The 24,158-nt window shown below is 33.8% G+C and overlaps 1 protein-coding gene across 1 annotated transcript in view; it reads left to right on the top strand.

Moving 5' to 3' along the window:
* Nucleotides 1–17,509, top strand: part of LOC134851482 (adenosine receptor A3-like) — a 31,667-nt gene extending 14,158 nt beyond the window's left edge. The window contains exons 4-5 of the mRNA XM_063867598.1: nt 16,140–16,328; nt 16,996–17,509. Coding sequence (XP_063723668.1) covers nt 16,140–16,328; nt 16,996–17,302 — 496 coding nt within the window. The 3' untranslated portion in view covers nt 17,303–17,509. The remainder of the gene's footprint in view (nt 1–16,139; nt 16,329–16,995) is intronic.
* Nucleotides 17,510–24,158: the final 6,649 nt, after the last annotated feature.

Below are 24,158 nucleotides of genomic sequence, written 5' to 3'. Positions count from 1 at the left end.
CCTATACTTTTGTTTGTGTTTTCAACTGGAAGAAATTAGTAAGATTACCTTCTTTTCAGTGAGAACAAAACTGTTTTTCAAGCAAAATAGGAAGTTTCAGCACCAGTGGTTTTTTGAATTTTTTTCTGGCTTGTGAATGAAACAAAAACTTAAACTGATTGCGACATTACGATTAAAGCACCTAATAAGATTAATGTTTTTCCTATACTTTTGTTTGTTTTTTCAACTGGAAGAAATTAGTAAGATTAATTCTTTTCAGTAAAAACAAAACAGTTTGTCAACCAAAAAGTGAAGTTTTTTTACCAGTGGTTTTTTCTCATCTCAATCGGAACAAAACAGAATTTTGAATATATTTTTAATCTAAGTTTACAGCACTTTATGTGATCAAATTTTCGTCTCAATTCAAACGCAGTTTTCTCAAATGGGTTTTTTTCAAACGAAAAATGATTTTAAAACCCTTTATGGTACCTTCTAAAGATATAGGGACCGGTTGTTGAAATTTGGTTTCCAGTTTTTTTCATTAAAAAAAAAATTTGAATATTCAAACATCTCAAAGAAACCGCAAAAATCTCAAAGAAAGCGAATAAATATTGAAAAATAAAATAAATTAAATGATAAAGGCCTTGAAACTTAATAAAAAGCGATCAGAAAAAAAATCGGATGCATGAATTTTCAATTTTTGCGAAATCAAAATCCGGTTCTGGAAAAATCTAAAACTGATTTCGGAAAAAGTGAAAAAAAAAGTTCATTGTATATCTTCACAAATTGTGCAGCAAAAAATTGCTGCAATGCTTTAACTAATTTTCTATTAATAATGATTTTGAATTCGCGCAAAAAAATCAATTATCCAAAGGTATTGTCACATAATTCTGACTGTTTAAAGTGTTCCATCATTCAGTCCCTCCATCATCAGAATACCATTCTCCTATTAAAGCACCACCCTTCCTGTCGACAAAAACAGTAAATTCGCACAAGAGCTCAATTGTGAAATTTCGACTTCTGATGGGTCAAAAATTTGCTGTTTAGCCTACATGACAATACCTTTTCTTGGATTTCGACAAAATCAATGAGTGGCAATTTGTGTTGCAATTGTCGGAATAAAAATGGGTTTCTATACTTTTATTCTTTATAAAGTAACTCAAAAAGGTTGTTTTTTTATAGAAGAAAATGGCTATGTGAATGATCTGCTGCCAAGTTGAGCAAGTAAACTTTTGATGCCCTGACTCAAATATTATTAACTAACATTATTACTATTTTTAAAAAAGTCGAATAATTTTGAGTGACCAAAAAATGTTTTCTGTAAAAATCAAAGAAAACAATTCAGACCACTTTCATTTCAGCCACTTGAATAATCTACAGTGCTGATTTATATTAATAGAAAAAAAAACGCATTAAACTTGAAATTTAAAACACGTTTTTCTTAAGATGGTTTGACTTTGACCAAAAATGATGAAGACAAAACTTGTTTCAAATATCAACATGGTGAAGACTGTTTTGCAAAAATCGGGCCTAAAGTTTCACCCCCAAAATTGAATCACTTTAGTTTTTTTAGTCATCAAAAATTACGCCAACACTACTTTGTCAATCACAGACGTAAATTATCTCAAAGTGATGGCTGATACATAGCCCAATAAATTTTTAAAATGGTTTCTAAAAATTTGTAGGATAATTAACTTTTCGATATACAACAAAGGTCGTTATAAAACAAACCAATTTTTTATGAAGGAACTTTTTTAAACATTTTGCGAATTTCTTTTGGTCATTATACCCTTCATGGACTTTGTAGTAGGCTCATTCTGAGATAATTTAAAACTGATTGGTAGTTTTGGCGTAATTTTGATTGAATAAACAAACGAAAAATGAAGAATGTTCGGGGTAAAATTTTGGGCCCAAACTTCACAAAACAAATTTCACTATAATAATTTTGTAATAATAATAATAAATTTTTCAGCAAGTTTTTCTATCATTTTTGGCTAAATACAACGCGTTTTTTTTAAAAAAATCGTTTTAACTTTAATGCGTTTTGTTCAAGATAGATTAAGGCAGCACTGTTTTCTGGACTACAGTGCTCATTCGAATCATCCGGACCAAACAATATAACTTGCAATTTGAAAATCGTTTTGCCCAAACTTAATTGAGTCTAGACAAAAAATGGTAGACCCAAGACTTGTTTAAAATTTCAGAAGACTGCTGGATCAATTACTGATAAAAGTATAAAAAAGTGAGACTTTGTTGTAGCAGCACAAAGTTTAAGCAGGGTAGAGTCTATCAGTTTTAATAATTATAAATCAATAAATCAGTTTGCTTAAAAATGATATAAAAGAGCGTTTTTTCAAAACCAATTTCATAATGTTTTGTAATGACTTACTTTGACCCTGCTAAAAATTTTTCGGGCTACATAGTAGGCTCACTTTGGTATAGTTTAATCAAAATTGATCAATTAGTTCTAACATAATTTTCATTAAATAAAAACAGCCAAAAATGATTGATTTTGATGTTATCGCATGGACTCGAATTTTGCAAAACAAAGTTATGCATTTTCATTTTTTTCTATACTTTCTAGACAAGTTTGGACTTCATCCGTCTCGTTCAAAAACTATTCACTTTGATAAAAACTCATTTTTAGTTTTAATTTTTTCTTTATTTTGTACCGAATCGGGTCATTGGGTTTTAGCTGAATGACAAATATTTTTTGATACCAAATTTTGCCGCAAAATTTTGCCCTAACCACGCAGAGTGTTTTCAGAGCTTCCGTAACTTTCAAGTTTGATAAATTTCTGCTCTGGTATCAAAATGATTAGCGGCCCGGTTGATTTGCATTTCTCCAAATTTCTCGGATTAGGATAATTTTTTCGAGCAAAAACGCGACAAGCATACCTAATGCCTTCACAAGTAAGAATACCAACGTTTTTAAATAGTGAATCTTAATTTAGTTCGTTCCTTGAAACGTCTGCTGGTAAAACTTAACTACGCATAAGTTTCTTAGTTGAGATCTTCATGTTTTTGGTTTTTGAGAATCTTTTGAGTGACAAATTGCCCAATCAAACCAGACAAGACATTCACATATGTGCAGTCAGACATACGGAAACAGCTATTTGTTCAATTTTAAGTTGCATGAACTTTGTCCAATCAAAGCTATAAATAATGTTTCTACAGATTTAAACTGTTCAAAACAGTTCAGTCCTTCTGCGTGCTTGTTTTTCTGGTAGCTGAAAAAAAAACAATTGAAAGTTAATTAAAAATTTGTTTGTGCAATGGCTAGTCTTGAAACGAAAAACGGTTAAAATCGTTGGCCCAGAATTTTTTCCTAACTCTGTTTCTTTGCCAGCTGATACTTGTATTTTACTTAACACGTACGTATGATTTTTTGCAATTAAAAAAATAATACTAAAACAGTATCATCTACTAGAAGTGTTAAATTCCGCACTGACAAGAATGGTTTCAATTCGATTTAAATTGATTTTAAATCGATCCAAATTGCTTAACAATGTACATTTTACAAGACTTAAGGGATTTTTAATCGATTTCAATCAATATTTCCCGAAAATTTTGGATCGATTTAAGTGTCTATAAAATCGATTTGAATCGATTTGGATAGATTTCCCGGCTGACAAAAATCCATCCGAATCTCATTTAAATTCATCGAAAGTCACATAAATCAATTTTAAATCGATTTAAATCGATCTTCCTTGAAAGTTTTGGATCAAGTTAAGCGTATAAAAAATCGATTTAAATCGGTTTGGAGGGATTTTGAGACTCCTTAAAATTGATTTGTTTTGCTAACAAGGTGAAAACAATTTGAGCTTGAAAATATGCATTGAAATCAAATAAAATCATTACTGTAAGACAGATTATGCGCAAAAACATATGCAACAAATAAAAATGGATGAAAATAAATCAAAAGTTGATCTCAGGAATGTGCAATTAAAACTTAAAATATCATGAATGTAAAATCTTATGAAACGAAAAAAAAAAGTCAAAATAGATAAAATTTTAAACTCAAAAGTCGCAAGGAAATCATAGACTGTTATCGATAATTTGAAAAGAATTTAGTATTTTCATTATGCTATACAATCATCCGATTAATAAGATTTGGGACAAAAATCTAACTAACAAATCAAAAAAACACAAAAAAACACGTTTTGAGCTCAAAAACTGCAATAAAATCATGAAAAACTATCATTGTAAACCAGAATGGGAAAAAAAAATTAGTAAGAAATAATTGAAATGTCAAATTAGATCAAAAATTCAGTTCAAAATATGTTAGGAAATGATAAATTTTTAAAACTATTTAGTTTTTCTTTTTTCTACAAAATGCTATATTTGTAAAATGAAGAATGATAGGCAACAAATAAATGCACTAAATTAATATCTGGCAAAAAAATGATTCAAATCATTTTTATCTTTTCTATTTATTCTTCGTACGTTTTTCAGAATAAAATCGATTGAAGTGTAACCTAAGTTTTTTTCATACTAAAATCGATCCTAATCCATTTTTTTTAGTGCAGGATACTTTGCACATTTGCTTGCACGTTTATATTCTTATAATTTGAAAGTTTTATTTTCATAATTTTTTAGTTCATTACGAGGCCAAACTGTGCACTGGATAGGAGCACATTTTTGTGTCTGTATGTTCCTGGATTCCAGAGACAAGTCTTAAAATATTTTCCGAAATGTAAGTGGATTCCACAAACAATAATTCAGTGGATTCCGCATACATATACCTGTAACGTCAATTTTGTCGGAACATTTGTTTTGTTGCGGATTCCGCAACAAGCAAATATAGCTAGTTGCTCTGGATTCCGCAACTGTAGGTAGATTTGGCAAAACTTAAGTGGATTCCACAGAATGTAAGTGGAATCCGCAAATGTAAGTAGAATCCGCAAAATTTGTAAGCGGAATCCGCAAATGCAAGCTGATTTCGCAAACTGTAAGTGGATCCAGAATTTGTTTATTACTAAACTTGCAAATGAACAATTAAAAGCTAGAGCTAGAACTCTAATCTATGGTAATGCGGAGTTTAAATGCGAGGACTTAACCATTGTCAGCGGAATCCACAAACAAATCTAAAAATATTTGATGACTAAATCGGTAAAGGACAACTTTTGGTAATTTGGAAACACAACACTAAATAAATTTAGTATTTGGAGTCATTCGATTGACAGTGTTTGGAAATACAACACACAGCATATCGCCAAATTATGTCAGTATTTGAGATTGCATCAATCCTAAAAACTGATTTTGGAAGCATAACGCCGAATAATTTCAATATTTGTAGTCATTGAGTTGAGAGTGTATGGAAACATAACACACAGCATATCGCCGATTTAGGTCAATTTTGGAATGGCATCAGTGTTTGGGATCGAAGTTCAGATCGAAGTAGGTCGGTATTTGGGATCGGTAGGTCAGTATTTGGGATCGAAGTTCAGTAGGTCAGTTTTGAGGAATTGAGACCAAACTTTTGGTATTTCAACTGTTAGTTGATCAATGCAGTAATTGAGATTGATTTTTCTGGTGACCGGTAAATAAAAGATATAATTTTAAACGCTATATTACACATATAAATTCATGTAAACAGAATCCGCAAACAAAATTCGGATTCCACTTAGAATTTGCGGATTCCAATTACAATTTGCGGATTTGCGCATACAGTTGCAGAATCCGCAACAGCTCAATTTAGCTATACAAGTGTCATATTATTTGTTTGTGGATTTCACGGTTGCGGATTCCGCAAAATTGCGGTTGCGGATTCCGCAAAATTGCCTAATTTTGGAGCAATTTCGAGCAGTACAGTGTTTTAGTTTGTGGAATCTAAAACACGAAGAAGATCAATGAAAAGTAGCAAAGTTGCGGATTCCGCGACAAATCTGATTTTGGCTTGTTGCGGAATCCGCTTACAATGCACAGAATGCACAGTTTGGGCTCGTAATGTTCTATTTTTTATCTTTGATTTTTCTGTGTTCTGTTTAATTGAGTTTTTAATTATAGTTACGAAAAATTTGTTTAACAAAAAGCTACAAGTTTTTTTTAAAAGTAATAAGATTTACGGAAAAAACATTGACTTTTCTATTATCTTGACGATTTCGAAAAATGGTAGAGCGCTTAAAAAATTGTATAAATTATTCCCAGTCTAGACGTTATTTCTGAATTTCAGGCGTGTGAAGTTCATTTCTGAAATTCGAATAAGGTTTATTTACCGAATTAAAGCATAGCGTCAGGCCTACATAAGCTAGTTTTGAAAGTCATGCAATCTTGCACTCAGAGAGAACCCCTCTGGCTTTCACCGGATAAATTTCAATTACCCGTCACTTTCATTTTCAGTTCTACAAAACTAAACAAGGCTACCCGTATCAGGGCAAAACCTTGAATGTTCCGACTGCCCCTTAGTTGGTCTCTAAAAGTTTCTTCGGAAGTCAAAACAAAAACATTCAGTTTAAGTTAAAAAAACTGATAACTTTGCTATTATTAAAAAAAATCCATTGTAAATTGCTTAAAATTGATTACTTCTCATTTTATTAGAGAGTGACAATGAAACTCAATTAAGGTCAGTTTTTTTTTCCTTTCATTCAGATGTGGGTTAGCATGCAAAAATCAACGCACACAAATTCGTTAGCACGTTTTTCAGCTAAAGCTGATTTCCTGCTGTTCAATTTTTTTTTCATTGTGATTTTTATTTCCATGTCTCATGCTCTGTTAATCGTTTCACGTTTTGTTGTCGGAGGGGATAGAAGATGAGGAGGGGCAATCAGCCCCAATGGGAACCATATAAGGGCTGATTTTCAAAAAATGGGGCTTTTTGTAGTTGGAAAAACATCAATTCAAAATGATTTTGAATGGACTATAATAAATTTTCAATCATCTCGTTGTCTGTGGGCGAGATGCGTGCGAATCGATTATTTTCACAACTTTTTTATACCACAAGAAACCACTATTTTTGACTTTTTGTGTTACTTTACTTAGATGCGGGAAGTTATTGAGAGGGTAAAATTTTGTCAGATAACAGTTCGCAACAACGATAATTGGAACAGGCAATTATCTATAACGAGCGACCATTCGTAGTATTAGATCGAGGGTAACCTTTCTCTTGTTCCGAATGTACAGAGGTTCTTGAGATTGGTACTTTTCAAAATGCCACATACAACATCTCGCGTATCACAAATTGTAGCAGATTACTAAAAGTCGCACAAACAGGTAGAGGAATATACCAAACTTTTAAAAAGTTTTCAATCTTGTTGTAAGTCTTTTTTAGAAAAACTTGTTAAAATTCAGGAAAAACTTGTTACTAATTTTGAATAATTCCTGATAAAAACCTGCGATTGAGAAAATTTGTTAGTTTCTTTTGAACGTTTTTGTATAATTTTATCAGTTAGGGAGATATACAAGGTCGATTATCGTGAGGAGACAATTTGTCGCAAGCGAGAGTTGGCCGCAAGCGACGATTCGCAGCGTTTTTCAAAGGCAACAAATCACAACAAGCGTCAAGTCGTAGCAAGCGACAATTGGCAGCACGGTTTTATTTCTATTTGGGTGATTGCAATACGATGTGAATTAAGGTTGTGGAAGATTACAATTCAGCTCCAGTTTTGAATTAAATATTAGATTGAAAAGAAATCACAGTAAAGATAAGAGATGGGAAAAGAGAAAAGAGTAGGATAAAAAAATTTGTGTTTTGTTAAAAACCTGTAATTTTACAGGGTTAAACATGCTAACAAAAAGAAAAAAACAACATTGAAGCCTCTTAAGATCACTTGCGTGGAAAATGCTGGGGATAATAGCCTCGAAACAGTTGTTAACTTGCTTAAGAAGAGATCACTCGCCACACTCAATATTAGACATTGTTATCTCTTTGGAGTGTAGCGAGACCCTGACGGATGATTGTTTTCTCTTTTTCGATTCGGCGTCTCATGAGAATGACCGAACGTTAAAATTTGCCACCCAGGAGAACTTAGAAACTCTGGAAAGCAACACAGTCTGGCACGCAGACGGGACATTTAAAGCATGTTTCGCTTTACTTTTTGAAACTGTTATAATTCATGCTGTGGTTATTGGTCAAACTGTTCTTTAATGATCATTAGTCTTCTTAAGTCTTAAAAACAAAAGTGAAAAGCAATACATCCGGGCATTCAGACAAAAATAACAAAAATAAAAATCAATCCAGGACTTGAGCCCTCACAGATTGTGGTAGATTTCGAGAAGGCTCCAATTAACATCATTCAGTTGATATTCAATGGTGTAACTAAAAAAGATTGGATTTGCAACAGTTTATCGAGAAACTAAGAAAACCCACATACTTCTAAAGTCTTCTGTTGCTCTGGCACCATTACCTCAGCTTGTCTTTGAAATCCGCATGGCTGCTTCATGCTCCGAAGTTTCTGAAAAAATGTGGTGAGTCTAGCTTACTGGAATACGTGGATTATTTATAACCAAATTGGATTGGAACCATCCTCCAAGGACGCAGGGGGGTTGTGCAAGTCCCTATCTCACTCTAGAATGAGTTCGAAAACGCCAAAAAAGGAAAAAAAAGCAACAATTCGGTCGAGGGATGGCATAGGGCTTTCCAGATGGGGATGGGGTGTGCTCAACCTTCAAGTCACAAATTAAGTCAATTCCTGAGAGGAGAACAAAGTCTGTCAGAGAACAAATTATCGAGAATAACTGCCAAAGAAAGTGCCACCAAGGTGGCAAAATACAAAAAAGCCTAGTCAGATTAGTTAAACTCGTTGAACATTATAGCAACATTATTGTTCTCAAATAACTTGAGAGCCTCTCGTTCAATTTTGCTTAAAGTTTTTTTCTCCTTAATTTAAAACATTCATCTAATTTTTTTGAACAGATCAAAGCTTTTACCGCTACTAATTATTGCTTGCTACGAGTAGTCGCGTGCAGCTAATAGTAGCTTTTTACAACTGCTACGATTGATCGCTACGTGGTTCGGTAGGGCTAATGACCCTATGCGTTTCGACCAAACATTACCCCGATCACCGATTCAAAATATTTATCAACAATTTTCTGTTCTAAAAATAATTTGATCTTGTTTTGAGAACTGTTTTGTAGCTTTCGCTCAACTTGGAAGAGTAATTTGAATTATGACATAGTTGCTCTTCTTAAATAATTCAAAAAATATCCCTATAACCCTTTTTTCCTATATCCCTATGAACCGACAAAAAATTTGGAGAGCTTCTGCTAAATAAATCTTCTAGGAAACGATTTTTAAAATCTTGTCAGTGCAGTTTCCGTCCATTGCTCGGCAGCTTTTGCAAATTTTGTGGGAGTTGCTTTTCACGTGTACTATTTTTAAGAGAACCGAAATACTGGCGAAAAATCAAAATATCATTTGTGGTTGCTATCATGCCAAATGAAGTATTGGTTTTCAATTTGAATTGACAACAACTGCGATTAAAATGACGCGAATTAAAGCTAGGTAATAAGCTGAGCTACTCGTTATTTTGCTTATGCATCAACAGGTTTTTTAAATCGCAAAAAAAAGTGTTTATTGTCGCAAAAAAAGCTGATAAGTGTTTTTGTCAAGGTGGGACGCGAGAGATAAAAGGATGTTTCAAATAAGAATCGGCCGGTTAAATTTATTACAAGTTACAATTTAATTTCAAGTTTCATTTTCCTTAATTGGAATTTTTTTTTTTGAGTTTGCGAGTAATGTTGTTCCACTTTAATACTCTAGTTTAGCTAACGATTATGTAACCATTCTAACAGGTCACTTAGAAATGACCTTCACTCTTTAATTCTCGCTGGCGGAGAAAATGCTCTTTACACTTTTCAATGTTTTAACTTTAGATCAATTCCTTTTCATATTTTTGTTCTTTTAATTGTATAAAGTAGAGTTAGCTGCAACTAAGTAAAGTTTGATCATGAGTCAAATAACGAATCTAACGTAAGATGAAAACCTCCAATTTGGCAGAACCTTACGGTGGACCCACCCATAGCGTGGGAAGATTGGAGTGATCTCTTCCAATAGACAATCATCGCGAAAAATAAAAGTAGACATCGCGAAGAACCTACTAAGTCCTTCGGAAACACATCTTCCCCATCAACCAACTCTGGAAAATCCGACAAAAAACGAATCGAAAAACCAAAAAAGCATGGAAAGAAAGAAACATACAACAACAAAGACGGTACGACGATGAGGAAACGGCATCTATTAAATCCGAAACTAAGAAATTTAACGGAATGAGAATTCAGGAGGCACTCAAGAAACTTCGTTCTATCCTCGACCTCGCCATAGGAAACGAGCGAAAGCGAATCTTTGCACAAAAGCTTACAAAGGTTCATTCAAAGACTTTTGGGGACCTTTAGCAACCGCTTTTGTCAGGAAAACGAACGTCACATTCGAGAGGCACAATTTAATAAATAGGAAACAACGTGACAGAGAGTCACATGAACAATTTTGGGGAGCCTTAGCCAAAATGGCTAAAAAGTGTGACATAACCGCCGGAGAGGACGAGTGGATCAGGGACATCTTCATAAATAACAAGAAAAATTCAGATATACAAAAAAAACTCCTGACCGAAATCTTACCACCGTGGGAAGCACTCAACGTCACCCTAATTGACGAAAAGGGGATTTTAAACCATATAAAATTAACAAATAATTTCAAATCCAACTGATCATCCGTACACAAACCCCACAACCATATTAAGGTCAAAAAGAGAACCTACACTGAACATTGAACGGAGCAACACCCGTATGAAAGGTGACGGCACCTTTTCAAAAGGGAACCTGGCTGTTTGTCCAGCAAAGGACACAAATTGTACATCCTGTAAATAGGCCATTTCACCAGACTCTGTAAATCTTGTCGTAAAATTCTAAGCATTGTAAATACTCAAAAAAAAGATAATGCAGATTTTTAACCGTCGCATCACCCGGATGTAACTAAGGAAAATCTAAATAGAGAAGGTTGTGGCGTGATTAGCGCATGGTCAGAATCTGGACAGTGTGAAAATGACGACTATTCTGTAATAAACGTAACTACATTTTTCGCGATGATGGAAAAGAACTTAAGAAACTATTAAATATTTGACTCGGAAAGGAAAAACAAGTAATTTTAAACATACAAATGGACTCTGCAAGCCCGGTCAGCTTTCTTAAGCAGAACGTTCTTCACGAATTGAAATTACGGGATCCATACCTAAAAAATTATCCAGTGGATAAAACAACCAAGGGTTTATTTTGCGGGTTCGCGGACAACGCCATCAACATCTCTGGCAAAGTGATACCACCGCTTTTTTCAAATGGATGGTCACACGGCGACTGCCATTTCTTTTTGACAGAAGGGCATGAGAGAAACATACTCGGAAATGACCACCTGCCCAAAGTGGGGATAGAAGAATCACAGAAGTTTTTCCACATTTCCAGACAAATAAGATGGGTAAGTCAATAATTGAAATTCCGATCATACAAAAGCCTTCGAGAAAATCAAACAAGAGATTATCAATCTTACGGAAAATACTCATTTTGATGTAAAACGTAAAACCAGAATAAAAACGGACGCATCACATAACGGTTTAGAAGCCTCCTTAGAACAACTCCATGGGAATGACTGGAAAACAATTTCATTTGCATCACGGGTTCTAAACCCACATGAATCGAAATATTCTAACAATGAATTAGACCTTTTGGGAGTAGTCTGAGCCATAGAACATCCTAAAAATTATTTTTATGGATCAGACTTCGAAGTAATTACAGATCATAAAGCCCTACTATCCCTCTATCAATAAACCACGGGAATAAAATACTACACTAGACTAACAAGATTGGTTGATCGGTTATTACCGTTTAACTTTACAATTAAAAACCTTTCCGGAAAAGACATGGGGTTCAATGAATTAATTTTAGAACTCCTCCTGGAAAAACCCTACCCCATCAAATTACGACGAGGAGTTTCTAGTCGCTAATATAGATAAAATTAAGAAATCAATTAATCCTTTGGTTTATCAAAGAAAGACGTGCTCTGTTATTGGTTCAAATCTGAAAAATTCCGATTACGCTAGATTACGTAATAACCTTTTAGCTTCAGTAATAAAATTCATTGATTCGACTTTCCAATTTGCTCATCAAATCATAATCGAAATGAATTTTGTACTTCGAAATGTGTTACTTTGGATTATTCAAACACTAATTCCTTAATAATTTCTTTTTCTATTTCCGCATTTTTGTATTTTTTTATTCTTAATTGTAGCATGAATAATTCAGCTATAGATAGAAGTTTTGTCAATACTGTTATAATGAGAAAAAAGTAAAATTGTAGTTAATCCGTCTACTTCCGGTATTCAAGTTTACCTAAAATTTCTATTGTTACCTGACCACGTAAAACTTGAAGTTGCTCGACCGTCCTTTGGATTTGAATAAGTTATTTGATGCTTAATTAGTAGATCTTCTAACCGAAGACGATCCAATGCTGAGCCCCATCGTGAAGGCACACCAAAACAGAGAAGAGATGATTAACGCAAATTCACCTTATTTCAACACCTTTGTACGGGACTTACATGATCCGACAGATTACTATACATAGACGGTAATTCAGTTACCCTTTTACCATAAGAAACGCAATGATGAAAACTCTCCATCAAGCACATCCCGGTCAATTTGGAATGAAATACTTGGCCCAATACATCTGGTGGCCCCATATTAACAGGCAGCTCTATTTTCACATCATAAATTGCTCCGAATGTACAAACACGGGTAATAGTTTAAAAAAGTATAATTCCTAATTCAAAAATTTGTGAACTTCCCTCCATACTGGAACCCAACGATGAACTCAACCTAGACTTTGCCGGTCCTTTAGATTCTCACTGGGGCACGAAAAAACATATCTTACTTGGCATCGATCGATTTTCGAATTTTCCATCGGCAAAAATTACTACATCTACTTTGTCAAAAACAGTCATCGAATTTCTTCAAGAATACATATTTCTCTACGGCATACCTTACTCAATTAGACTAGATCACGCATCCTGTTTTAAATTATTTTGCGATTTGAACAATATCAAATTATTATTTTAAACAGTAGGAGATCATTGCTCCAACGGATTAGTCGAGAAAATTGTAAATAGTGTAAAAATTAAATTGTTGGCTGTCTCAAAAAACCCAAAAATGTACATTACAAAATTCTCTCTCAAAAAATATCTGAAACCTTCTGTCTTCTTACCAATCAAAAATCAAATAATCTCCTTTCGAAATACATTTTAATAGAAAACCAAACACTATTTGGAAACAATTGGCTTCCGGTAAACCATCCAATGAAATTTTAGTTAAAGGAAAACCAATGCTTTCTAAACAAAGAGCAAAGGACCGGAACGCAAACGACAGAGTGGAGGATGGATACAAGGATACGTTGATCTCCAAGAAGAACCAGACACCTGTTGAGAAGGGATACGAAGCGGACTACCTATGCCCCTCAAAACCTTGCTTGTCCAAAGTCCCCCTTCAAAGTTCAATTGAAGGTAAAATTTTTCGGAAAACGAACAAGTGCATCAATGCAAATCCGTTTTAAGAGGAGTTAAAACAAAAAATCATAAACATCTCTAGTACAACCGTAGAATTATCCGCCGGAAAAATAATCAGAAAATTAGATATCGCCATTCCACGTTCAAACTTTTCAAAAATTCGATCTTTCAAAGGCAACATATCATTTCCTTACTTTTTAAACTGTAATGTTGAATTAGGCCAGAATTGCGAGAAACTCTGGAAACAAAACAGTCCACGTAAACATCAAACAAAGACCAAGAAACAAATAGAATTAGAATTGGGATCCTCAGACAACAACACCAGGACGCGAGTGTCGAGACCTTCTTCGAGCCCTTCTCGAAGACAACCTCCACGATCGATCTAAGAAGTCAATTTTTTTTACCAAGTTAACTTGCTTCTGACGAGTCTTTGTATATATTCCTTTGGATTCTTCCGATAAAAGCGATTGGGAATGGATAGCTGTTGATTTTCCGTGTAGAGACGTAGTTAGGGAGCGAATTAGTTCCGGTTCCGTAAATGAATTAAAGCAAGATTACAACACTGATAAGTCTACCGAAGCAAATGATAACATTAAGGTTGAGATTTTAGAAGATAACCAAGAGGTCGAGCCAATAATATCGCAGTGCCCAATCAGCATCATTGCGGCCTTATCGACTACCACTACTCAAGAAAGGGACTCGAAGAATACCTCAACAACTTCACAAATTGTGGACTCTCCAGTGAACTTCCCAGTATATGAGATAGTGGACTCATCTGATGAAGCCCTGCTTGAGCCAAAGTCAACACCTAAACCTGGTAATGAACCACCCATACGCCGGTCTAATTGAAATGTGGGCCCGCCAAAATTCTATGGTAAAACATCTTCATAGATGTTGTAGATGAACCTCAAGTGGTTTCTGGCGCCGCAACGAACCCTATCGTCCTGGACAACAACATCAGCGAACACTCTGACCTAACTCATCAAGAAATTCCTTCGGACATAATGACTATTCATTCAAACCCTTCTTCACCAGATCCTCTCTCAACTTCATCGACGGACGAATCTTTAAGAATTGCGGTAGACAATTTTGGCGACAACATAGATCTCGACAGCGAACTTTTCAATATCGAATTTGAAAACTTTGTAAACTGTTACAAAAACTGTTAACTCAAAAACTATTCAGAACGTTTTCGCTTACCCGGTGCTAAATGTTTTTTGTCTTCTCATTTACTACAATATTCTTTGGATTGTTAACTGCCTAGAACATCATTTAACTTTCCTTCGGATCAATACACATACTTCACCTTAAAGTTTGGCTACCATTAATATTTGATAGTAATGCTTCATAGCCTAGCTCATTTAATTACATTTGCACTCAGTTACATTCCAAGGAACTCAACATCATAATTTTTTGATTTAATTTCGACTGCTTACTTTTACATCCGGCGGACGTTGGGTACTTATTTTAATCCAGCAGTTAATTTCTTAACCTTAACGGCCTTATTTAAATCCACTCGTTAACTTTTATCTCTAACCTAGTACATTTATGGTGCTTAAAATTTAACTCCGTTTCACAAAGGGGAGAAAGGGTGCAGTTAGGTAGTTAATTAGTTATTTTTGCAATTCAAATTTTTACTGATCAGAAGAATGATGTGGTTCTACTTTAATACTCTAGTTTAGCTAACGGTTATGTAACCATTTTAACAGGTCACTTAGATATGACCTTCACTCTTTCATTCTCTCCGGCGGACGGAATGCTCTCTTCACTTTTTAATGTTTCAACTTTAGATTAATTCACTTTTCATCTTTTATTCTTTTAATTGTATAAAGTAGAGTTAGCTGCAACAAAGTAACATTTTATCAGCGAGCAGAAAATCCTACTAAATTTATCTAAATCATGACCTAAATTGAATTTTTCTAGATTTAAGGTTGCGACCATTGTTGTCGCGGATTTAACTAGCAAACGGCGATCGTCGCGACTTAAGTTTTCATTTTGCGTGACTAAAATTCTCGAACCGATTGGGAAATTGTGTGGACAACGACCCGGGTTTTCATTTTTGTAATTGAAGCATGGTCAGCTCTTGTTCTATTTGTAGTTAGCCGTTGTGTTTGGATTGATTAAGTGAAATTGTACTTAATCTGATTAACTAAATTAGAGTTCTGGTTACTTGACCAAAACAAATTGGAGGAAGACTAGAAGATTAGAAAGAAACTATAGATTAGAGAGACGGTTTTTCAAATATTTATCCAGGTACCTTTGTAAAGCAAAGCTCGTGCTAGATCAAACGCAATATCATATTAAAGCTCTATTGGCCATGATTCGGATTATGAAATTTTTTTTTCGAAAAGTTATCTCATTGTTGAGAAAAACTGGTCTGAACATTTTCGGTTTTCAGATTATGATAAAAAAAGTTTTGATAAGAGAAAGGCAACCCAATTTAATTGATTACAGTTTCAACGTTATTTGCTTTTTTCAATATTAATTCTTTCGTCTTATTCGGTCATATTTATAAAAAAAAGCAGTAAAATTAGATCAAAAGCAACATAATTTTATGAATAAATTTCCGTTTTATGTGGAATTCTCCCTTTATTTCTAAGTTTCAGACCTTGTACTGTTGTAATCGGAGCAATCAGTGCTATTGTTCTATCCATGTAACATTTGTGTTTTTTTTGGCAGTATCGACTCCAACGAGACCAGAGTATCGAGCCTGCTGCTGATTCTGGTCTACATAGTCTGCTGGGCGCCCAATGAGATCCTGTTTGCGGGCTATGGACTGGGTTTGATAGGGGATGATGACAGTGAGGAGGATGACATATTTACACGTGTACCATTCTACATCACCCAGATACTCATCAACCTCAGCGCGTAAGTTTCGCGCTGGCCCCGATCCTCAAACAACTGTTTTTCAAAGAAATTGTCATTGCAAATGGAAACTATCACCCCGTTATAGAGCCGGCTTTGACTCTCGCAAGTGGTTAGTGAAATTAAGGGGGGCAGCTTTTTTATATTTTCGGGAAAGTTATTTTTTTAGAGTCAATCAAATTCAGTTCCCTCCACCTGCAAAATTCCTAGATTTACAACCAGAGTTTTTTATGCGCAATTGGACGTTTAGACAAAATCACACCGAGACGAAGTTACAGGGCGCAACATTCAGAATAGTTTAGCAATTATTCTTGTTTTCGCAATTTTAGCAATTATTCACCCGTTTTTGTGTAATATTGTGCATATCTTAAAAAAACGCCGAACCAAGAACGGAATTTTTTAATTTAAAAACTTGAAGCTTGAAATTTCTTGATTAGTATTTTTAGATATGAAAATTTTGTTGATGTTTTCTTGCTTTGTTTTATTTGCTGTTTTTTGTCGGAAAGCGACCGGCTACCCTTGCTTTCTTTTGATTGGTTGTTTTTGTTGCGTTTCGTTGCAAAATCTATAAAAAAATTTCAGGATACACCACGGATTAAGTTGCCTAAAATGATTAATTCGTTATGTCTAAAAATAATCTTACATTTGACAAAAATGTTTTTTTTTTCAGTGTTTGCAACCCAATTCTATACGCCTGTTCCTTCAAAGAGTTCCGCTCGCTTCTCAAGATGAAAGTGAAAAGAAGCCCCCAATCAATTTTAAATTTCTGCTGCTGTAGAATAGGCCGAGCGAGTAACTCGGATGCCGCCGATTCCGAAATCAGAGTCTACCGAGTGACCAGTTTGAACGACTCGGCAAACCCAAACCGAGAACAATTTTATAATGACCAGAGTAAAATTTCAATCCCGCAAGATTCTCAGTTTGATGATTATAACGATAACTATGGCAGGGAAACCGATACAGGAACCCTTATGTAAAAACGGCAGTTTGAAAATATGACCATATTGTTCACAGCAGGAAAAAAGTGATATTGAAGATTTATAACCAAAGGGGCGGATCTAAGCTTTTCTCGAGGGGTGAGGGTGGCTTTTTAAAAAAATCAAAAATTTTGTCGTCATGTTTTTCTTGGTCAAACAAATTTTCAAAAAAAAACAGGGTAAAATTTTCAAAAACAGGCCTAATTTTCAAAAACAGGCCGCAGCCAAATTTTTAAAAAACAGGCCAAAAAAGCCACATATGAGAAAATTTGCAATTTTTTGAAAAAATTTGATTAAAAGTTACGGTAGGTCAGCCAAAAACATTGTCTGAATCGAATACCAGAGGGGCCCTTTTGGTCAGCAGGGGTCGAACCCCTGAGGTGGAGGGGGCGTTAGCCTAAGAAATCCGCCCTGTATAAGAAACCTAAATTATTTCCCTAAAAACGTTATTCAATGTTTATTGGTAATATTCAACTTAGGATGATTACAAATAATTAATGATGATTGTATACCTTTATTCCTGTATATTTATGATGCTAAGCAACACAATTGACCTGAATCAGTTCAAAAATACAAAATTTCAGAACAGTTTTTTTCCTATAAATATCTCAGATAGATGGAAAATTCTGCAAAAAATAACCCAGTAATTTGTTTTTAACATTTGCAAAACAAGAAAATACTAAAATATTGTTAATTGAAAAGTCAGAATATGAGCACCCCTCTCATATTTTCACAGCGATCTAAAGAAAAAAAAATAAACTGTAAAATTCCCTTTTTTAATTTGATTTCAAGTAATTAGGTAATTTTATCTTTAATCATAATGAATGAGATGGGTTCCGGTATAAAAAAAAAACGATTACTTGGGTTAATGATGGCTGACGCAGTTTCAGTTTGGTCATTAAACATTTTCAGTTGAATCATCTTTTGGAAGGCAAACAGTGGGCTTACTGAGTTAATTGCTCAAGAAAATGTTCGTTCCTCGAGAATAGTTATGTTTCTCCTTGCAGCTGGAATCACGATTTGAAACTAATACTAGAAAGTCTTAATCGAATTAAACAGTTGTTTTATAAGTTTTTTTTGCAAAAAAAAACATAACTGATGCCGAACTTTTTTCACACTTTTTAGTCAAACTAAAACAATACTACTAAAAATGACGTAGCTTAAAAGTCGTCCGAGTATCTCAAGATGTGAATAAGTTTTGGCCTGGCGAATTTTAAACAGAGTTTCCGCGGCCTTTCGTCCAGCGGTCTTACTCAATTTTTTGTTTTTTGTAAGACGCACCGTTTGGTAAGTATATGGCATTTGAAACCAGAGATCAGCCTTAAATTGGTTCAAAGTTCAACCGCCAAATCTAAGGAGCAAAATTTAGGATAGGTCAGCCAAAAATGTTGTCTGAACCTAATAAGAGTGGGGTTCTTTTGGTCAGCAGGGGGTCGAAAGCCTGAGAGGGAGGGGGAGGGGACGTTAGCCCAAGAAGTCCGCCCTGTATAATAAATTAAAATTATTTTCTTGAAAACTTTCTTCTAGGTTTAGTAGTAAAATTATACTTAAGATATTTATAAAAGAAAAATGATAAAACTATACTTTTTTTCTTGTTTTTTTTGTTGCAAAAAAAATGAATTTTTTGCTAAGCAACAAAGTTAACCTGAATCAGTTCAAAAATATAAAATTCAGCACAGTTTATTCCTTGAAATATCTGATAGAAGGAAGGTTTCTGAGAAAGGTTACCCTTTTTTTAACAGGAGGGAACAAGAAAAATCTGTTATTTATAAAACTGAACACAAGAAACCCACTCAAATTCTCACAGCGATCTACAAAAGAAAATAAACCGAAAAAAAATCTCCTTTTTTGTTTGATTTTAAGTAAATAAGTAATTTTTATATTTTATTATATTGAATGAGATGGATTTTTTTCTTGAACTAATTCTGGCTGGCGCAATTTCAGTTTAGTCGGAAACACTTTCAGTGAAATTATCTCTTTTAAAACAAACAGTAAGATTACTGAGTTTGTTGCTCAAAAAAATTTTCGTTCCTCGTCAATAGTTATATTTCTTCTTGCAGCTGGAATCTTGATTTGAAATTTTTAATGGAATGTGTCAATCGAGCTCACGATATGTTTTTAAAGATACTTATTTTCGCATAAAAACCTAACATAAACCGAATTTTTTTCGCATATTTGATTCAGACTAAAACAAAGGCTAGTACATACGACGTAGCTTAGGTTTTGTCGAAGTATTTCAAGATGTGGATAGCTTTTCGCCAGGCGACTCTTAAATTGCGTTTCGTTTCTACGGCTTTTTTTCTTCGGTTTTTTTAACCCGGACATAGTCTTTTTTCATTTTTTGTAAGCCGCCCTTTTTGGTAAGTATGTGGCAATTGAAACTAGAGACAAGCCTCAAAAAGTTTCAAAAATCAACCGCCAAAATCTAACAAGCGAAAATTAGAATAGGTCAGCCAAAAACGTTCGTTGTCTGAATCGAATACCAGAGGGGCGCTTTTGATCAGCAGGGAGTCGAAACGCGGAAGGAGAGGGGACTTCAGCCTAAGAAATCCGGCCTGTATAACAAATCTAAATTTTTTCCTCAAAATTTTTTTCAAAGTTTATCGGTAATATTCAACCTAAGATGATTATAAAAAAATAATGATAGTTTTATACCTTTGTTCCTGTATAACTATGATGCAGTATAAATGAATTTTTGCTAAGAAATATAACTGACCTGACTCAGTTCAAAATTATGAAATTCAGCAGTGTTTTTTTCCATGAACTATCTGAAAGATATAAGTTTTCTGAAAAAAGTAAGCCAGTAATTTGACGTTAATAGATGCAAAATAAAAAAGTACTGTTTTTCAATAAACAGAATATAAGCACCCCATTTAACTTCTCCATTTTCATTAATTTTTTTCGTATTTATGTGATTTCTAATTTTTATAATAAAGAATGAGATGGGTTCCGGTTATTTTGTTTCTTGGATTATTGATGGGGCGTACTTTCATCTTAATCATCTCGTGTAAAGCAAACAGTGGGCTTACTGAGTTAATTGCTCAAGAAAATGTTCGTTCCTCGACAATAATTATATTTCTCCTTGCAGCTGGAATCACGATTTGAAATTATCACTAGAATGTCTCAATCGAGCTCAACAGATTTTTTAAAGATATTTAATTGTGTATAGAAAACATAACAGAAACCGAAATTTTTTCACACTATTTAGTCAGGCCAAAAAATACTACTAAATATGACGTAGCTTATGTTTTGTTCAAGTATTTCAAGATGTGAATAAATTTTGGCCTGGGGATTTTTAAATAGAGTTTCCGCGGCCTTTTGTCACGCGGCCATACTCATTTTTTCGTTTTTTGTACGATGCACCGTTTGGCAAGTATATGGCAATTGAAAACAGTGATCAGCCTTAAATTGTTTCAAAGTTCAACTGCCAAATCTAACTACCAAATTAGTGTGGATTTCAAAAGTAAATACATGGTAACAAAAAATTTGTGGTCTGATATAATAAATTGTGTCGCGAAATCTTAAACGATCAAAAAAATTAAAGAAAAGAGAAAAAAATGAAAGAAAAATGCTTAGCGTTTGCGGAGCTGTATCATATTTGTCCTTGTGTTTTTGGATTCTATAAAAGCAGGAAAAATGAAAAAACACCCATCCTTGTTGCCGATCCCCCAAAAAGTTTTCGAGCCTCTTTGCGAAATCCGCGTCAAACTCAAACAGAAACAGTTTGGCATTGTAATGTGTACGGGTGGTTTAAGTAAAAATGTTTTTCAGGACATGGTTGTTTTGAAAAAAAAAAGATAATATTGGCTTTAGCCTGTTGTAGCTCACACATAGTTTGAATCATTTCAAAAACGAGCTGGTCAACCAATCCGATCTATACATTCTTTATAGTTCTTTTTAAGCAAATGTTTTTCGTTTTTCGCCTGACCTCAAAAAATATATTTAACAAATATTACAAACAATCACAAATAACTAAAAATATTTACAAAATTTTACATATACAAATATTTTCTATATAAAACAGACTGGTAAGTTCAATTTCTATATTTGACGTTTCTGACAAATTTTTCACCCGCACATAACTTTTATTATAATTGTCGTAAATGTTTTACAAATATTTTTTGACATCAGCTATAGAATAATAGTTACAGTAAAACAATAGCTTTTTCTTGTCATCAGCGTGTTCTCATCAGAATTACGATTATGATTGGTATTGTAAGTTTTGTCGGTTTTTTTTGTGCAAGTCTAATTTCTACATCGGCGAAATTAGTCGATAATGAGCAATACTTCTTGCTCTTTGAAAAACAATGAAAACTCTGAAATGATTAGTTTTTCTTATTCGATCAACATAGCAAAGAGTTCTCTAATGTTCTTATTCCCGCACACCGCCCGCAAACATAAAACTGCTAACAAAAAAAAACATATTTTTATACGTTTTCAAAATAAGTTCAGGAGTTTTAGGCGCAGTTTAACACAATTCAAACACAAACTTTTTTATTTTTTATTCTGTTTTTTTTTGTCAAAAAATTTTTGTTTTTGGAATATTCTGTGCTATTTACTTATTAAACGGTCATTAATTTTTGTCATTGTTATAGAGCTATTATGTTTTCATCAATATTAAACTGATATCTTCCAAAAAATAGGAAAGAATTACAGTCTAGATTTTTTCGCATAAAGCTAATTTCCTTCGAAGCATCAACATAGGTGACCAATTGTGGCTTTCTGTGAGGCCTTTTTCATCGTTTGTACAGATTTGTCAGATTTTGTAAAAAAAAAAAGAGTCTCAAATCTTCCATGGTCTGATTGTTTCATCTTCTAGAAAAAATCCCAATGTCTCATGGTTCGAATACTTATGTTTTACAGCCAAATGGAAATCGTTTTGTTGCGATATTAAAAGAAATAATTAGATAATTTATGGTTGGGTTGGTTTTGTTTTGGCATTTTTGTCGATCAAAACAAAAAGTTTCAGCAAAATAATCATAATTCAGTGAAGATTTCGATTTTTTAGGAGAACAAAAAAAGTAAACTCTACCTGCGATCATTTTTTGTAAGGCTATGGGGACTCAAAGAATGCAATTTTGGAAAAATTGGGACAATTAACGCGCGATATATTTTCCGCTCTTAACGCGTAAGCAGAGATTTAATCTGTCTCAAAACAGTTCTAAATTTTTTGAAGGAAGCTTATATGCTATAAATGATTGGCTAATAAGAGCAAAATTTATCACTTTGTACTTTATAGGGCGTGTGGGGTGGGGGGGGATAATTTTTACAATAAAACTAAAATTTCATTTTTTTAAAATCATTTTATTACATTTAAAATTATCCTGTTCTTTTTTGCTCTATAGACCTTAAAAGGCCGTCGGAACAATCAAGGCTTCGCCCTGATACGAGGAGTCTCGTTTACTTTAATATTAATTATGCGATTATTTTTTCAATTCATTCTTTACGAGGCCAAACTGTGTTTTCTGTGCAATGTAACTGGAATCCGCAACAGACAAAAATCAAATTTGTCGCGGAATTCGCAAAATTGTTACTTTTCTTTGACCTTCTCTGCTGTTTTGGATTCCACAAACAAATACATAAAACACCGTACCGCTCAAAGTTGCTCCAAAAATAGGCAAGATTGCAAAATCTGCAACCGTATTTGCGGAATCCAGATCAGTTTGTGGAATCTACAATTAAATAAAAAACATATGTAAAGTTAAATTGAGATGTTGCGGAATCCTCAACTGTAAGCGGAATCCGCAAATTGAAAGTGGAATCCGCAAATTATAAGTGGAATCCGCTTTTTGTTTGCTGATTCCGTTTATATTTAAGTATGTAGTATAGCGTTTAAATTTTTTATCTTTTATTTACTCAGCTAATCAAAAAGATGTAGCACCATGTATTCAAACGAAAAACTGCCCTCATAGTTTGATTTAACTTTCGACTCATCTCAAATACTGTTCTCATGAATTCGCTAGAATCGAAATCTACTAGATCAGTATTTGAGATTGATGCCATCTTAAATACTGACCTAATTCGGCGATATGATGTGCGTTTTTTTTCGAATCACTCTCAACCCAATGAAATCATATATTGAATTTATTTGGTGTTGCATTTCTAAATTATCTTAAGGTGACATCCATCGATTTTGTTAACCATTTTTTTTGAGATTTGTTCGTGGTTTCCGCTGACACTTGTTAGGTCCTTGCTTTTAAGTTCCGCGTTGCTATAGATAAGAGTTCCAGCCGTAGCTTTTTATTGTTCATATGCAAGTTCGGTTATAAACAAAACTCGGAATCCACTTATAATTTGCGGATTCCGCTTAAAAATTTACTGATTCCACTTACATTTACGGATTCCACACACATTTTGTGGAATCCATTTACAGTTGCGGAATCCAGAACAGCTAGCTATATTCGCTTGTTTCGGAAAGCTATTTTTAAGCCTAATGCAAAGTTTTTTTGTTTCCGAAAAGTTGCTCACCGTCGTGTAATCAGTTTTGTATTTTTATTGATAAATTTCTATTTGTTAAGCGTGAGTTTGATTTGGTTTCGTTGAAAGTATGATAATTGATATGCTTACTAAAGAAAAACAAGAACAAATGTTTACCTCTCCAGTGATCTCTTTTATCGATAATAAAACTCTTTTGCCTTATAAATTAAATACTTCGAAAGTTTTTGCTGTTTTTATACTTGATAACGTCAATTTAAAACATTTGAAACAGCAATCATCCAATATGGTATCTATTTTTTTTTAAATATATTTTTTTACTAATTACCTAGAGTAAAACACAACCCATTTGAGAAATCCTACTGAACTATAAAAAGATGAAAAAAAATATGCCAGCTCACTTGTAAAAATAAATGTTCTC

This window comes from Symsagittifera roscoffensis, chromosome 7 (assembly GCF_963678635.1).
Source record: "Symsagittifera roscoffensis chromosome 7, txSymRosc1.1, whole genome shotgun sequence".
NCBI classification, from domain to species: Eukaryota; Metazoa; Xenacoelomorpha; order Acoela; family Convolutidae; genus Symsagittifera; species Symsagittifera roscoffensis.
This window is presented reverse-complemented; position numbering and strand designations above follow the sequence as displayed.